The 18,911-nt window shown below is 41.6% G+C and overlaps 1 protein-coding gene across 1 annotated transcript; it reads right to left on the bottom strand.

Annotated features, from left to right (window-relative positions):
• Positions 1–4,469: 4,469 nt before the first annotated feature.
• On the bottom strand, positions 4,470–18,911 carry LOC306939699 (putative helicase mov-10-B.1). Its single transcript, XM_079524377.1, has 23 exons — positions 18,603–18,911; positions 18,398–18,518; positions 16,745–16,923; positions 16,239–16,350; positions 15,468–15,609; positions 15,069–15,321; positions 14,861–14,974; positions 12,444–12,624; positions 11,627–11,769; positions 10,902–11,081; positions 10,129–10,241; positions 9,557–9,753; positions 9,229–9,326; positions 8,524–8,621; positions 8,336–8,434; positions 8,083–8,185; positions 7,672–7,789; positions 6,423–6,614; positions 6,192–6,260; positions 5,963–6,088; positions 5,792–5,880; positions 5,219–5,331; positions 4,470–5,093 (listed from the first exon to the last, which is right to left on the bottom strand). The coding sequence occupies exons 1-23, from the start codon at positions 18,764–18,766 to the stop codon at positions 5,029–5,031; spliced, it is 3,069 nt and encodes a 1,022-aa protein (XP_079380503.1). The 5' UTR covers positions 18,767–18,911; the 3' UTR covers positions 4,470–5,028.

Genomic DNA, 18,911 nt, shown 5'->3' with positions numbered 1-18,911 from the left:
AATTGTATATCCCAATCGTCATGTAAAAAATATACTATGTACCCTTATATAGGCCTAGTGTAGGTTAATTTACCTGCTTCTAAATTCGTTGTTGTAGATCTCTGTCAGCTGCTTTCTGTCAGCAATGTGTCCACGTCCAGTTTCCTCCAGGTGCTCGATGAAGTCGTGCCCAACATTCTGCTTCTGTTTCATTGTCATTTTTCTCGCCATCGTTATGATGACAATAAATAAATAAATACAATAAAGGATAAATATTGAATAAAGGAGCCCTCTGGCATCAACCTTTACGTTTAAGTAGTCTTGGACTAACGAGGGGCAAAGCTGTCTTTTATCTCCAGTAAACTGGCTGTGAGCCAGGTGACGCCCACACAGTACTGTTTGTGTCTACTGATATAGTGAATGACATTCTTCCTGTAGGTTGTATAATTGTCTGGAAAATGAAACTGACAAGACCAGAGAATCCCACTTACCAGGGCAGTGTCTTGGGTGTACAGGGTTTGATGGGGTATGGCCATATATGGAGCGTGTCTTGAGTGTACAGGGTTTGATGAGGTCAGATCAACATATGGAATGTCAGAACAGGTCAGCTCCATATATGGAGATCTAAGGGAGGCAGCGGGGGCAGTGTCTTGAGTGTACAGGGTTTGATGAGGTCAGATCAACATATGGAATGTCAGAACAGGTCAGCTCCATATATGGAGATCTAAGGGAGGCAGCGGGGGCAGTGTCTTGAGTGTATAGGGTTTTATGAGGGCCCAGGTAGGGCCGGGCCTTAATTTTCGGGCCTGATGAGAATTTTAGTTTTCGCCGGCTGCTGCTGCACTAATAACTTTGGGCCCGTCTACAGCTTGAATGGACACTGGACAGGTATCAGTCAAAAGGGAGACATCGAAGAGGAAGGATGGCTGGGGAAGGATCAACATATGCAATGTCATAACAGGTCAGCTCCATATATGGAGATCTAAGGGTTTGAGGTTTGAGGACAGATGTAGAGTTGCTGGCCGGCTCCATATATGCAGATCTAGGTGATGATCCAGTCTTCTCCATGTATAGCTATCCAGGGTTTGATGAGGTCAGTGTCGCCCGTCTTCATATATGGAGACGGGCATATATGTGGTGGCGTGATGTGTCACGAGACGTGACCATATATGGAGGCGTGACGAACAAACAGGAGATGCAGGTTTTCATAGTAAACTGCAACCTATGGTCGCAAATAATAATAACCAGTAAGACGCCCTGAGGGCGAGGTTGCGTGCACCCATCCGCCTGGGTGACGGCAGACTGTTGGGCGAGCGCTGGTGCTTTGGCATGGGGGGGTCAGATCAACATATGGAATGTCATAACAGGTCAGCTCCATATATGGAGATCTAAGGATTTGAGGTTTGAGGACAGATGTAGAGTTGCTGGCCGGCTCCATATAATATGCAGATCTAGGTGATGATCCAGTCTTTTTTATGTTTCCTACATTTTCAAACCAGCTCAGTGTCCTTGTGGTTAGAGCGTGCGCCGAGACTGGGAGGTTGGGGTTCAATCCAAGGTGGGTCGAAGACTCTGAAAAATGGGACCCAGTGTCCCTAATTGGCACCCAGCATCAGGAGTTAGATTGTGACAAGCGTGTAGTAGTGTCATGTCACTAGTCAGTGTCATGTCACTAGTGTCATGTCACTAGTCAGTGTCCCAGCCAGGGGAGACATCAAGTTTCTCTTTCGGGCCTTGAGATGAAAGGTTTGGGAACCAACTGGCCTACAGAGATATACAGATACAGTATACACAAGAAGCAAGTACTCAGAATGTAGCCGCAATTTGCAACTCTAGATTTTTTTATAGTGGGATGAATCTAGTTGCAATACCCTCCATTGACTCCCTACTCATCCAAATTGCGTTTGCGATCTGCTTGTATTAAACAACGTTAAACTCACCAACATTGCAGCTCTAGGCCAAGCTTGAATTATCCTCTTTCAATCTGCCGAGCTTTTGTTTCATAAAAATCTGCCGTAGACATGTTATGAGCTACTTTCTGTCAAGAAATTCTGTGCAGGTGATACTTTTTCTAAGTGCTGGAGTTTGGAAACACTCATCGTAAGTCACTGAACGGCCCTGCGTACCACCTGTTTCGAATTTGCACATAATGCAGGAGGCAGCAGCACGACCCGTTAACAAAAACGAGTGCTTCCAAACTGCAACACTTAGAAAAAGAATCACCTGCACAGAATGTCTTGACAGAAAGTAGCTCATAACATGTCTACGGTGGATTTTTATGAAACAAAAGCTCGGCAGATTGAAAGAGGATAATTCAAGCTTGGCCTAGAGCTGCAATGTTGGTGAGTTTAACGTCATTTAAAGGTATATTTATTCAGTGATTTCACTTAATTCAAATATCACTTTTTTTGTTTTGTTGTGAAAATCCTCCATACTATAGAGTGTGCTGACCATTTAAGGAGTTCCTCCCTGTCCCCAGTTAACCCCTGGGGTCAAAAAACCTTAGGTTTCGTTTTTGGCTAGGTGGCCCAGCCTTCATCCAATCAGGATAGAGAGGGGCCTTCCAAACAATCACGATCGAGCAGGGGTGGACCTTGGTGTGCCTGCTGTTGGCCTGTTGCGTGTCCCCCCACTGTAGTGCGTGCATGTGCACATCTTGTTACCGGGGCGGACCGGGGGTTTTCCAAATCACTGAATGCTCCTTTAATACAAGCAGATCGCAAACGCAAATTGGATGAGTAGGGAGTCAATGGAGGGTATTGCAACTCTAGATTCATCCCATTATAAAAAAATCTAGAGTTGCAAATTGCGGCTACTCAGAATGTACAGTTGTAAGAACATGGTACCTGTAGGATATTCTCTCATCAATACTAAAGTTCTTGGCAGGATAATTTAACTTAAGGAAACTTTCGTTCCTACTTTGATGGGTTACATAATCTACTACATTGCCTGTGTCCAGTGTCCACACATCTGACGTGGTGCCGGATCGAGCAACGTTTACTTTCGTTTCTGGTGACTGCCATAACCTGTTGGACTGGTGACCTACTGTAATAAATACCATTGACTTCCTATGTGATGACACACTGTAATAAGTCAGGATGACTTGGGAAAACAAAGTCAACAACTGAATTAATTGGAAACTCAACTTCCATTTATTCATATAACCACCTTCAGAGAACCACCGAACTCCAAAAAGGCAGTGTGGATACAATAAATCTTAATCTTACTTAATTACAAATACAATTATTAATTGTAAACTTGTCATTTAATGCAAACATCTTATTGGGTCAGCTGTCGCATCCATTCCATTAAACAGGACAGAACAGAACAACCCCTCCCTCCAATCATCAGGCTCACAGAGGCTAAATAAGATCATAGAAGTCTACATACCATTTGATGAAAGATCACATATGAGCAGCAAAGACATTAAGAAAAGAAAGAAACAAAAACATTTGGAAAACAAATATACAGGTATTCTCCACACAAACTTCAACAATCAGGTTAATAATATTAATTTCATTTTACTTTTGGGTTCATTTTCATCTACTCAAAACTTTTGTGTGCAGCAATATTTTGATATCGATACTGATTTGATTAGACATGGACATGCCAACCTAAGCCCTTTCAACGTCAAACTCCACATTCATTTGAATTTGCTAATAATGTTCCACTATGGTTCAATGTCTTTGGTTCTGCTGAAAATGTTCAAATATGTCTATTTAGACATAAAATAATATGATACTCATACAATTAGTTGTTTTTAATCACCAGGTACAAGCAGTCCCCCATGACCTCAACAAGGACTTGAAAACGATTTCAAAGAACCCGAAGGACAATCCCCCCCCCCCCCCCCCCCACTCATGTAGGTGAGTGTCGGACCCTATTTAGACACTCATGTAGGTGAGTGTCTGCCCCTATTTAAACACTCATGTAGGTGAGTGTCGGACCCTATTTAGACACTCATGTAGGTGAGTGTCTGAACCTATTTAAACACTCATGTAGGTGAGTGTCGGACCCTATTTAGACACTCATGTAGGTGAGTGTCTGAACCTATTTAAACACTCATGTAGGTGAGTGTCTGAACCTATTTAAACACTCATGTAGGTGAGTGTCTGAACCTATTTATACACTCATGTACACTAGGAGGTGAGTGTCTGAACCTATTTAAACACTCATGTAGGTGAGTGTCTGAACCTATTTAAACACTCATGTAGGTGAGTGTCTGAACCTATTTAGACACTCATGTAGGTGAGTGTCTGCCCCTATTTAAACACTCATGTAGGTGAGTGTCTGCCCCTATTTAAACACTCATGTAGGTGAGTGTCGGACCCTATTTAGACACTCATGTAGGTGAGTGTCTGCCCCTATTTAAACACTCATGTAGGTGAGTGTCGGACCCTATTTAGACACTCATGTAGGTGAGTGTCGGACCCTATTTAGACACTCATGTAGGTGAGTGTCTGAACCTATTTAGACACTCATGAAGGTGAGTGTCTGACCCTATTTAAACACTCATGTAGGTGAGTGTCTGAACCTATTTAAACACTCATGTAGGTGAGTGTTTGAACCTATTTAGACACTCATGTAGGTGAGTGTCTGAACCTATTTAGACACTCATGTAGATGAGTGTCTGAACCTATTTATACACTCATGTACACTAGGAGGTGAGTGTCTGACCCTATTTAAACACTCATGTAGGTGAGTGTCTGGCCCTATTTAGACACTCATGTACAGTAGGTGAGTGTCTGAACCTATTCAGACCTGGAAAGCCTACGGTATAGGCTCTTCTTATACTCTTCAATCAGGGACAGCATCTCTTTCATTTCATTTTGTCAAGGATCCCCACATTGATAATCTATATATTTGGCCATGGAGGACCACCATCTCACAATGTTTTGTTCCATGCAGGGACCCCCAGAAGAGAAGATTTATAAAATAAATAAAAATAAAATAATAATAATAAAAAAGCATCAATTATTCAAAATGTTCCAAACGTTGAGATGTTTCCAAATTTCAGACTCAAGTGAAGCAACCAAATGGAATTGAGAATCAGCCTCGGTCATTCCTCCACTCTGGTTCCAGCTGCTGCTGAACGACACTCTCTGCAGTCTCCACTAGGGGGCGACAACAGAAGGGAAGGGAGGGGAAGATTACATTATTAAAAAAAGAAAATCCAATACATTGATTCACATGAAGATTGTCGTGTGTGTGTGTGTGTGTGTGTGTGTGTGTGTCTCACCTGTAACTTCCAACTGGGCGAAGAGTTGGACCAATCTGGTCTCTTGCTGATCGTTGTCCTCTGTGTCAGAGACACCAGTGTAGCCTCCTTTATCCCTACAGTACTGGAGAAACCTGAGGGGTGTGTGTGTGTGTGTGTGTGTGTGTGTGTGTGTGCATGTGCGTGTGTGTATCGGGGAGGAGAGGCGGGGTTGGGGAAGACAATGTGGTTAGTTAGTAGTAATTTAACATTAAATAGAACAACATTGCAAGTTTTACATAGACAGTTTAGTATGAAATGTATACCTTGTATGTATTTTGGGTCTTAATTAAGGTAATAATTAGGCATTTCTGCTTCATGACAAGACAGTGAAGATAAACAGGAAATTATTGAATTATTGAACATTTTGGATTTTCTTTTTAAAAACAATTTAACAACACAAATCTTGTACGGGAGCCGGAGTTAGGAATCTTTGAATATGGGGGGCCGGGTACACGGCCAAGTACATATTAATTTGAGGGTCGATGACATTAAAACGTTTGAGAACCACTGCTTTATGGAACTGGTGACATTGTGTACACTAGTGGTACCCACCTCTCCCACGTAGGGTCTGACCTCAGCACTATTGGGTTTCCCACCACTATCAGCAGGGCCTTGGCTCGAGTTAACGCCACATTGAACCTCTGACAAAGGAAGAGAAAACGTGTATCAAGATACTACTTTACCAGTCTGCGTGCACGGCACGGTATGATTTATAACTCATACCTTCTCATTCTTCACAAAGCCCAGGGAGAACTCTTGATCAAACTCGGCGTATCTGCGGCTGCTGCGAACTGCAGACACCAGAATCACCCTTCTCTCCTGGCCTTGGAATTCCTCCACTGAACCAACCTGACACGCACGCACGCACACACACATAGAGCAATTTATGGAATATCATCGCTGATACTGTTTATTTCTCATTACCTGTAAATAGTGAACAAGCTGTGTGTACCTTTAGGTGTTGCATGTTCACTTTAAGGTCCTTTTCCACCTTCTGAAGGGCCTTTCGGATTTTCTGCACCTAAAGTACAAAAAAACAATACATCACCTCATTTAATTCCAGATCTGAATACATTTCCATCATATCCACCCATACAGTATAATGAATTGTGGTATATTTCTGCCTGTGCTGCGCATAAAATACAGTGCTCGCAGATGCATGGCAATGGAAGTGTATTCCCACCTGTTTCCTGTAGGGAGCAATGATACCTATCTCGTGGGGTGAGATGGTAGCTAGGCCCTTCTTGCCCTGTGTCTCAAGGAGTTTCTTCAGGTAGTAGATCAGCACCTCCACCTCTGCTACGTTGAAGAATGAAGGACTGCTCTTCTCACGCTCATCAATGCCCGTCACCCCGTGGAAGATCACCGGGAAGTTCTGAGAGACAGTGAAGTCGACTTTATAGATTGTTGTAGGACTGCGTCACTCACTGACGCATTTCGTTCGTCACTTTAAAATGAGTTACTTTCTGCAAGTGACTTGAAAGACAGAAGTGTCACTTCTGGTGGGGGTGGGGTGGGGTGGGGGGTGCTGTACTTCTTCTGACAGGTGTATTGCGGTTGCTAGAGACACTGTATGGACTTGACAGGAGGTTCACAGACATGGTGACCTGATTAGAACAGGGCAAATGCTGGGGGCATTTGAACCTGTGCAATGATAATTACACTTAATTAATATACTAAGTTAGACATTTCTAAAAATGAATGAGGGATCGGTGTGAAATATCTTCTCTCTGTTGCCTATGGCTACACTAAATTACACTACCATACAAAATATTTGGGATGGATGAATGGATGGAATTTGCTGAAAAAAGCCAATCGCAGAATATCTGTTAGGGTTTTCCTCTCTCTCTTTACTGTAAAGGAGGGTAACATTTTTACACGGTGGTCGTACAGGAGGCTAGCCGTCTATCAGAGGGCCGGTATGTTTGACTGTCTGGAGCCAGTGTCGATTTCGTTGACTAAAACTAAGACGAAAAAGTGTTCGTCGACTACCTTTTTCCACTGACGAAAACTAAATGGAAACTAAATAAAAACGAAGCTATGATGACTAAAACTAAGATTAAATATACTGACAATTTCATCAACAAATAAAAACTAGACTCAAATGTTAGGAAGAGACTAGTCATTTCAGCCATTATGACGGCATCAAGGCCCGCCAAAATACATTTTAGTCGACTAAATCAAATGTAGATTTAGTCGACTAAAATCTTATGATATTTAGTCGACTAAAACTAGACTAACACTAAAACATTCCAGGTGACTAAAATATGACTAAAACTAAATAAAAGTTTTATTCCAAAGACTATGACTAAACTAAAATAGAAATGTGCTGCCAAAACAACACTGCTGTCTGGAGCTAATCTCACAAACCGCTGGACTGATCAGTGTTACATTTCTTGTGCTCACTCAGTGCCAGTATGTGTATAAATGACCTTTTTGGGCAGGTATTCCCACCCGCAGTAGGAGTTGCGTAGCATCTCATCAGCACACGCTTGGAGCTCTCCGTCGTAGAACATCTCATTGGGAATCTTCAGGATGGCAGGATGGGACCTGACACGGCAAAACCATAAATAAAACACATCGCTGCTGTCGGGTGGAAACCTCATACATTACGTTACTTTTCAGGCTTTAAAATTCAAAAATAGCACAAATAGCATCCGCTGTTATTGCTACTTTTGTGTGACACTGTAGAAGTACAAAGTAGGGCATTCAACATAAAAATACATATACTGTAGGCATGAGAGGTTTCTGCCCCATATCAACAAGCTTAGGGGAAGTCTAAAATAAAAATACATACTTTCTGTCACGATTGTGTCAAAATGACCCAGTAAACACTACGTTACCTGTAGTTCTTCAGCAGTTTGGTGACAAAGCGATTGTTGAACTTCTCTTGATCCTTCTGGTACAGAGGGAAATCCCTCATCAGACGCTCCAACAAGGAGACATCTGCAAATAGTGGAAAAAAATAAAACTTCTGGGAATCAGCAATTTCAGTGAGTGTGTGAGTGTGTGAGTGTGTGAGTGAGTGAGTGAGTGAGTGAGTGAGTGAGTGAGTGAGAGAGAGAGAGAGAGAGAGAGAGAAGGGGCAGAACCTACCCATGCCATATTTGATTGCCAGTGGAGATCTCAGGATGGGTCCAAGTTGCTTGTGGTCTCCGGCCAGCACTACCTGACCAGACTCAGCATGGAGTAGCCCTGCATGTGTTCCATGGATCATAAATGAGTGGATACACCATGAACACAACTTAAACACATTCGCCATGATAATTGTATTTATCTTTTACCTGCCAGTGGGATTAAGCATTCAGTCTCCACAGCGTGTCCAGCCTCATCCACAAATACATGTGTGTAGTGGCCTGGGGGGATCCCTCCAGTAACCAGCCTGTACACATGAGAGAGAGACCACAGAATGTCATACATTAGAAAGTATCAGATTCCCCAGCCAGGTCCTGCCAGGTCATACCAAAGACTATAAAAATAGGACCCAATGCCTCCCTACTTAGCACTCAGCATCAAGCGCCATGTCCAGGCTGGCTGGGAGATGAGATCAAACCACTTGACGGTACAGAAACAGGAGATAGGATATGTTGGCACTTGGGATAATATAACATATAATGTAGATATTGAAATGTCTTGGTATTTGGTGCATGTATAACAATTTGTGTGAGGAAGTAAGCGCTGTAGTGTCATTGACATTACGGCTGCTGAAGGTGGCAGTCAATTGTACATGACACTGAAAAGTAATGGCATGTAGAATGAGACCTACACAGCTGTATCTGAACAAGTGGTAAAGCAGGGAGATAGGTCTAGGGCATGAATCCCTCCTATGCCTTCTACTGAGCACACATTTCTAGTTTAGCATTGTGGTGGTTAATATGTGGGGTTAAGGATGAAAGCAGGGTGTCAATAGCAGTAAATAGAGGTTTGCTACCTTCTAAACAGTATCCAGGTAAAATACACCGTAAACGTTAGCATCTAGCATTAGTTACCTTCCAGCAGTGATCAGAGTGGTGACTATGATCTTGTACTTCATCAGCTCCTCTTTAGAGGGAAACACATATGTATCTCCTTCCAGGTTGCAGCAATCCTATGAAAACACATATAGCATGCACACATAGCATGCACACATAATACAAGCGTGAGGAATGGCTCATGAGGTGGTTTAGTGCTTCACTGAACAAAAAGAGAGGATGAAATTAAACTACCGGTAAGAAGAAAACAGGTGTAATGAATGGTCTTTGTACACTGCTGCCGTTTTTCGGAAAGAAATCAGAAACATGCATCAGTCTGCAAGGACCTTCAATGTTAAGTACTGACCCGTAGTTCTACGGGAACAAGTCTAGGGTCCCGGCTGCTGGCGTACATGCGGAACACCTTGTGCTTGTCCACATGCTCCACGATCTTCTTACAGAGGAGGTCGGTGGCACTGTTGGACGGAGCACAGGCCAGGATGTGGCAGGAACCCTGGGTCTTCTCTATCTGCTTGATGGCCTCAACCACGGTCACCGTTTTGCCTGACAAACAAACAGCAGCAGGTAGGAGATTTGATGGGGGAAGACAATTACTCAAATGCACCCCCCATTATTAACCTGTCAACGCTTTCTCCATCCCCGTAGCAGAGAGAACACTGGTGGATTTAAATGTTAAACCATTTAGACCTGAGGCAGATTCTAAAACACCTTCTAAGTTTTACGTACGTTTGTCAAACAAAGTACAAATGTATTTGGGCGCCGACCGCTCTTCCGTTTGAAATACATTTCACTCACCCCAGAGTTGTGGGTGACCAATCAGAGCCCACTATTCAAAGTGAGACTTTTTGGCTGTGACGTTGGAATCTGTTTGTAACCACAACGGTTTTAATGGGTTACATCAAAATAAATCAAATATACCTGTGCCAGGTGGTCCAAACAGCAGATAAGGGGCAGGTTTAGAAGACCCTGCTACTATGTGTTGCACGGCTGCGTACTGCTCAGGATTCTTCTCCAGAAGTCTGTCAAAAAGCCTACAGAGAGAAAGGCAGAACCATCAGGTACGGCTTCAGCACTAGTGGTCACAATACGTACAAATGATCAATCTGCATTGTGATCTAGTGCACTGGTGCTCAATCTGTGCACATAGTTCATATATATATATATATATATATATATATATATATATAATTATTTTTGGGGGGGAGGTCCCCCAGATGACAGTGAGTTGACAGTTGAAGGACTTTTAAGACCTTTTTAATATCTCAAAAAAGAAAGAAAAGAACACCTGAAAAGGTTGAGAACCACTGAACCCACATTATGCACACGGTTCTAGATTAGCACCCATGGAGAGCCACTGCACCAACAATGTGGACACGTTGATCATAAAGTGCCAGCTTTCCATAGTGTTGTGGTGCATTGCATTGCGACTCGTTGTGAAATTGTAGATCAGCTATTTTCACCAAATGTTTGAACCAGAATAGAGGGTTCATAATATGGTTATCAATCTTGGAAACCATCTGGAAAAATAAAAGCCCCCTTGTTTAGAAACAACACTTCCTCCCAGGTACTTCCGTGTAGCGTACTTTGCTAGTAGTAATAATCCTACTAGCAACAACACTACATGTTTAGGGCGGTGGTGATGACGGGATCATGTGGTTGATGACTCATCTCAGTGTGGATGGATGACTAACCTCAGTGTGGGTAGCTGTAGTTGTTGCTGGTCTAGGGAGATGGCAGTGTTGGGAAACAGCACCTTTCCCAGCCTGTGTTCAGCCACGAACTCCAGTGCTCTGTGCTGGAGGCGCATCATCAGACGGTTGACTGTGAACTCCACACTGAACTTCATGGCATCTATGAAGCGAGCCAGCAGCCTGCAGTCCAATTCACAACAAACTGCATGAGCTGCTGAATGTATGTATGTATGTGTATGAATGTGGGGGGAAATCAGTTGTCATGCCATTACAGCAGATATGAAACACAGGACCGACAAGTGGCACTAGCTTCTGGGGGCCGCTGTGTAATCGGGTCTCCAATGGAATGCTATGGACAATGGTGGCAGCCTGCGAGCGGCTGTGTTTTTCTTCCTTGTTGTCACTGGCGATTGTGGAATATTTTCCGACGTTAGGACATTCGATCGCACTATTTTAAGGCACACGTTTGTGCAATGGAGCTACGTTCACGATCGGGTGATTCTTCAAAGGTTAGTGAAAAACACCGGCAGTTTTTAAAGCCACAATCTGGCAATAAATGTGTTAAAGTAAACTAAACAGGAGTAATGTCGTCCTGCAGACTTTTATTCTTTTGAACTATTAGGAAAGGAGTACCAGGAACGACGTACACTGATGCTAATGGAGTAGAAAATATATCACATTGTACTCTGTATTGTTATTCTATTGCTATGCTGTCTTGGGCTTACTCTTTGTTGAAGCCCAGTTTGACTTGGTCCAGCTCCACACTGTGGACATAGCCTCTGTATTTCACTCCTTCTTCCCCTCTTGGTTTGACAAGCAGCTGGTCCCCACGAAGCACAGACGGACGGTTCTCAGACACACCTTCAACCTAACAGGAGAGGATGAATGAGTGTGTGTGAGCTTAGCCCAGATACCCTGGGTAAATATAGTTATCATTTCATTTCATGTGTGTGTGTGTGTGTGTGTGTGTGTGTGTGTGTGTGTGTGTGTGTGTGTGTGTGTGTGTGTGTGTGTGTGTGTGTGTAGTGTTGGAAAAAGTACTACATTATTTCACTTAAAGGGGCATTCCACTCATTTTCAACATTTTACTATGTCATTAATATACCATAGAGCTGTTGTGTGGAAATAATAAAAAAGTCCCCCCATTCTGTGTTTCCTAGAACTGTAATTGTGAAAGAAATCATTAACATGGTGAAACACATCTTGATGACATCATCAAGATGTGTTTCACCATGTTAAGGATTTTTTTCAGACCTCTAGTTCTAGGAAACACAGAATGGGGGGGACTTTATTATTATTTCCACACAACAGCTCTATGGTATATTAATGACATAGTAAAATGTTGAAAATGAGTGGAATGCCCCTTTAAGTATCTATACTGCGATGTAGAAATACTCTGTTACAAGTAAAAGTATAATATTTGCCTCTGCCTCTGGGATGTAGTGGAGTAGAAGTAAAAGTACCGAAAATACTCCAGTAAATTAAATGAAATACCTCAAAACTTAGTGACTTTACACCACTGCGTGTGTGATTCAAACTAACCTCCAAAATGAGAAGTCTCTTGTTGACTTTGTCTCGGACCATGGAGGCGTGTTCTCCATCATCTTTGGGGATGTTGTATCTCCTGATGTCCAGTGTCATCTGAATATCCTCCAGAAACAGCATCAACTGGAACTTCTTACAATAGTTCTCCTCGCTCAATGGACTCTCAAGCAAGGACTTTCTACAAGAATGCGCAGTGTATGTTAATCCAGAATACAAGCCATGTTGTTTCATATTCAGAGACGGTTCACCCACACTTCTGGGAATAGAACCTAAAAGGGCTGTTTCTAGTCTGGCAAATAGTGTCTTGCACATATTCACACCTGGGATTACATATATACAGTACAGCATTTCTTTAGTGTCAAGTACAATGTATCTAATCTTCTTGAGTGCCAGTAATTTCATCATCTTCTTATCACACTGAAAAAAGGAAAGTGGTATTGCACATTTCCAATAGAGAGGATGAGGTAGTGGACAGATCGCTGGACTATAACCAGCATTTAAAAATGACCCATAGATTATTATATACATATTTAGAGGCTGTGTATATACGTAGAAAGCATTTTTTTAACTGCCTAGCGGCTAGCGTTTTTGGTTGTGTGCTCTGGGCATCTTGAGTAGAAAGTAGTTTGTTTTAACAACCAATCACAATCAAGGAAGAGGCGGATGAGATTAACAAACATGGCAGAAGCAGATGCAACTACAGTATGCACTCACACACTCCTACCCTTTATCTTGACGGAGGGATCTTTATTGAGATCCCGTTCATGTTTACCGTTGTCGGTAAGCTATTTTGGTTAAGCTATTTGTCGGTAAGCTATTTTGGTTAAGCTATTTGTATTAAGATAATGCAAATGACATGATGACAGTAAACAAAATGCTTTCTATGAACACAGCGCTTTATACAGGAGTAAATTATCTGAATGCCCTTACACAGCACTTTTAGACACACAGCAGTTTAGAAAGAGAGGATGAAAATGATTGAGTTTATTTTCATTGAATCATACATTCATGTGGAATCCACGACCACTACTAGTCAAAGAGAGACTGTGACTGGACAGCATTGTAATGGAGATTCTGATTGGACAGTATTGGACCTTATTTGCCATTTTTTACTATTTAAAAAAAACATTTTAAAATAGGCTAGTTCAAATAGCCGATGTACATCGACATGTTGTGAGCTTATAGATTGTCTATTTGAACTATTTTAAAAGGGTTTTCAAAATAGTAAAAAAATGGCAAATAAGTTTAGGGAAAAGGGGTAAGGGGTGGCACAAGATACTGTATAGATACATAGGGCTCCATTTTCGTCACCGCTAAACCCCTTATCCCTAAACTTCTTTGCCTTTTTTACTATTTTGAAAAACATTTTAAAATTGTTCAACTAGCCGATGTACATCAACATGTGGTGAGCTTGTACATCGGCTAGTTGAACATTTCAAAAATGTTTTTCAAAATAGTAAAAAAGGAAAAGAAGTTTAGGGATAAGAGGTTTAGCACTGATGAAAATAGGGACTTTATAATAGGTTTTCGTTCTGGTCAATTCAGACCTTTGATCAGTCGAGTGGTGTCCATCTTTGAAGTCAATCTCTCCATCCTTGGACCAGTCAGTCTTCATGGAGACACAGCTGAGTGCAGGAGACTCTGGTCTGTGCTGATGAGCCCTGATAGAAAGAGAGGATGAAAATGATTGAGTTTATTTTCATTGAATCATACATCCATGTGGAATCCACGACCACTACTAGTCAAAGAGGGACTGTGACTGGACAGCATTGTAATGGAGATTCTGATTGGACAGTATTGGACCTTATTTGCCATTTTTTACTATTTAATTTTTTTTTTTAAATAGGCTAGTTCAAATAGCCGATGTACATCGACACGTTGTGAGCTTATAGATTGTCTATTTGAACTATTTTAAAAGGGTTTTCAAAATAGTAAAAAATGGCAAAAAGGTTTAGGGAAAAGGGGTAAGGGGTGGCACAAGATACTGTATAGATACATAGGGCTCCATTTTCGTCACCGCTAAACCCCTTATCCCTAAACTTCTTTGCCTTTTTTACTATTTTGAAAAACATTTTAAAATTGTTCAACTAGCCGATGTACATCAACATGTGGTGAGCTTGTACATCGGCTAGTTGAACTTTTCAAAAATGTTTTTCAAAATAGTAAAAAAGGCAAAGAAGTTTAGGGATAAGAGGTTTAGCACTGATGAAAATAGGGACTTTATAATAGGTTATGAGAATTTATGGCACATTACGTTACTGGCCAATGATTGACTTACTGCCTAGATGTAGCAGGGCAAAAAGCAAACTTCAGCCCTGGGATAGGGCTGTCTATGGTCAATAAAGACAATCATGAGATGCATAAGGTGTTGATGTTGCAATTAGGGAAAGGTGGATATGCAACCTTGCATTTACCTTGCATCACGGACAGAATGTGGGTTCTTCAGTGACATCACCAGCTGTGGCATGTATGCTGGAACCACATACTTTTTCAGACCAACTTCCATATTGAGGCGTGACACTGCCAAACTGAGTACAGGAGACAATTAAAAAGAAAAGGATGAATGACTGTGTAGATTTACATTCCACTTCTAGTCATCAACATAAGGAGTGTTTGGCGTACCTCTCAGGTGGAATGCCATCCACAATAATACTTGTCAGATCTTCAGTTGTCAAAGGAGCAATGACGCGAGGTTTGTAAGGGGCTTCGGGGCCCAGCTCCTTTGCAAAAGATGTAACACATTTGGCCTCAATACTGCGCAAAATGTGGAAGGCAGTGGAGGATGGCAGGTCTGGTTTGAACTCAAAGGCCAACGTGGCCGGATAGTAACCTACTAAACTGGTACGGAAGAGCACTTTGATTTCATAGCTATCACCTGGACAGAAATACATAAAATAACACAATTATTAATATGTCATGCATTCATATCAAAATGTTAAAAATGTTGAATATCCATCATATTACAATCCATTACAATCCAATCTACAGTCAGTAGAGCTATGAATAGTTATGTAAATTTACCTGGTTTCAGTTTCAGTGGGTTGGCACGGGTCACTCTACGTTCATCCTCGAGAAAGAAATACTTTAGCCAATGTAGAGGACTGTAGTAGGTGAAACAGACTTGTTCTGTTCCTGTGTTCTCCACATACAGATGAACCACATGCTGTTACAGTGAGAAGAACAAAGTCACTCAACAATGGAACTCTATATACTGTATATCACAATCTTGTCGATTTTAATTAAATAATACAGTAATCGAGTAGCATAAATGGAGTGGACTGTGTGAAGTACAACACGGCTGCAACAGTTAACTGCATCATTATTTTGGTCCTGTCATCATAAGTGAAAATGTTTTTCAAAAACTATTACAAAAAATAACCAATGCACTCTGTTAGTGTTTAATGGACTTCAAGTCAGCGTTGGCCAGGTCTCACAGCACACCCATGCTCGAAATAATTCCACATTTTCCACAAATATTCCGGCTATGAAGATATGTGTTTTCTGCACCATTAATGTGCTTTCAGTGTACAGTATGCATGAAACTCCCTTATTGCCTCACACTACAGTAATGCTCTCAATAATGCTCTGATTATTGCCTCAGACTACTGTACTACTGAGCCCCCCCCCCCCCCCCCCCAACTAATCGATGTAGTGTAGACCAACTAATCGATGTAGTGTAGTCCATTCAAGAATATCCACACAAAATATTTCAAGTAATCACTTAGAAAATAGTAAAGAGTTGCAACCGTACTTGTCTACGTATGTATTCTATCATTGAATTTCGACACGCACCTCATACACGCCTCCAACACCTACTTCACCTTCAACACCTACCACCTTGCCATTCTCAAAATCATGGTCTGAGGTGATGCAGATACCATGTTTGTCCGAGATGAACTCAGCCCTAGTGTGGATACAACATGACAACATTATTGTACTGGCATGTCACTAAAGCCAAGCAATAGCAGATTAGCATGCATGTAAATAATACATTCATGATTATATATGTAACAAACAGTTACAAAGCAGTCAGGCGGTGTGCTTGTGATTGCATAAATAGCAGAACTCTGATTTTACTTTGAAACATGGTTGACATGAAAGAGATTTAAAATAACTAAAAGTCACATGAGCAAAATGTTATATAAGATTTCAAAAAAAGAGACACTAATTTCAGAAACAAACATTTCCCTGTATAGTCACAAAATGAAGCAAAACCATACATAGCCCCTAATCATAGAGCAAGAGCAGCTTACTGCATATATGACTATTGTATAAGCAATTCTCCTTTGTCCTCTTACATGTTTAGATTGAGTTTGTTCATAAGATCTCTAGCAAATTTTCTTCGGGCTAGAACCCCAGTCTGTTGTTCACCAACGTTAGAACTCTGTGTTTGCCCAGCCCCTGACGCTCCATTCTGGGCAGCCAAATTCTGCTGACTCCTGGGTGAATGCCACTGGTCCTCATATATGGCTTTCACCTAGGAGGATAAGGATCAATTAATAGTGTTATTTCAATGTCAACATCAATGTATAATGTTGAATCTCATTTCATAAAGTCCATAAACATTTCCATGTCCAGCTGTTCCTTTAAAGCTCTTGGCCCATGCCCTGACACTGACTCACTCAATCTTAAGATTTATAGTCAGAGAGTACAAAAACTCGGTGCTGTAAGTGCAGTGCGTGCATACAGCCTCCCACGACGAGCAAAGCGTATTTCACCCACTTCTTTCAGTACAGTACAGGTGGTCACGCCATTTGCTGCTTGAAAAAGCCTTGCAATGTTAATGTATCTACATTTTACATATTAGTGCAGATATTCATTGTCAGTCATTCATGTCAGTCTATAAGAGTATATAGGCCTATGCTGCGTGCAGCGTGTGATATGTTCTGTTTTCCTTCCTTCTTTTCTGGAGGCTCAGGACTGAATGGTCAATGGTAGGTTGATTTGACCCAAAAGAAATGGCAGAAGTAATCGTTCAAGGTTTTTTATGATCCTTAGGTTCATCCAAATAACATTAAAAATATGTGGATCATGGTAAATTCAGGGGTTGAAAGTTGGAGTACCATTAAAAACATGTAAGGCAAAACAAATCAAATTTGTATTATGCTTTAAAAAGCATGAAATGTGTCAAACTAGGGGTTTTCTAGCTCTGGTCCATAGCTCTAATCTAATGCTTCTATAATGCAGGGCAGAATCATAGAAGCATTTTAGAACTGGGGTTTTGATTCTGAATTCTGAATCCATTCCAATTAGTTTTTCGTGCATTAGTTTTGCACGAAAAACACTCCTTGGGCTAAACCAGAAACCTAACCTCACAGAATAAACTAAAAAACACGCCCACATAGGCGAAAGCTCTGCGAAAAACGCAGTCCCGTTGGAAGTTCCCTGGCTCATTGAGCGGTAGTGAGGGCGGGGACGCATCCGGTGAAGGACGATATTACACTTATTACACTCAATGTAAACAGGAAGTATAGATGGGGAAAACGGCGTTCGGCCACAGACGGGATTAAAACACATATCTATTGAAATATATGGACTAATACATTGCACAGAGACTGCGCTGCGCTGGTTAACATTTGGGGCAACTGGGTAAAAGCGTCTAATTTATTTCATTTTGTACATGTTCGGAGAACCGCGGGCTTTACTGGTGTCAGGTTAGCCCCATATGTGCCCTCTCCCTACGCTCATTCTGTAGATACAGAATGAGCGTAGGGAGAGGGCACATGGGGCTAGTGTCAGGTGAACGTGCAGGAACCACAAGGGGGTCGTAAGACTCTCGTAGATATAAATATTAAATGTAAAAATCGATAAAATACACAACATAGGCTATACCTATACGAGACGAGGGTCTTAAACTAAGAGCCAAGGGAAGGCTATAAAATAAATAACACGTAGGCCTAGTGTTTATTTTTCTAAAATGAGAAGTTGCGATGATAAAATGGCATGCTCACCTTGGAGGTGAAATGGACTTTCAGTTGCCCTGATCTAGAGGAGATCTTGACTCTGTAGGACACTTTCAGAGCATAAAGAACAGTACCAAATCTTGGATCTTTGGGTCCTTGCTGGCCAATTCTGAAATATAACCGTGATTAGGTTAACAGCGACTGTTGACAGCTTATATGTTAAACTGCTTAAATATCTGAAACCAAAACTCACCTGTTCCTGAACTCAAGATTATAGATGTCTTTTAGTTGACTCTTGTCTTGTATTTCTGCTCGATCAGTCTCTTTCAAAAACTCAAAGAAATCTAAGCCAATTCTGCAGATCTCGGATAATTTCATTTTCATCTTGGATTGTACATTTGTTTGAGCAATGGCCATGCTTCAGGAAACTACTCTGCTCGATCGTCAAGTTGCACTTGTTGTCACAGTCAGATTAGCTAATGAATTCGTTCTGAATCCTTGGGTAATGGGTATTCCAGTTGGGCGGTTAGAAACGTCTCCGACCGAGGATAGACTGACATGT

This window comes from Electrona antarctica (assembly GCF_951216825.1).
Source record: "Electrona antarctica genome assembly, chromosome: 2".
In the NCBI taxonomy this organism is placed as follows: Eukaryota; Metazoa; Chordata; class Actinopteri; order Myctophiformes; family Myctophidae; genus Electrona; species Electrona antarctica.
Note: the sequence above shows the minus strand (reverse complement) of the source record. Positions and strands in the feature narration are given on the sequence as shown.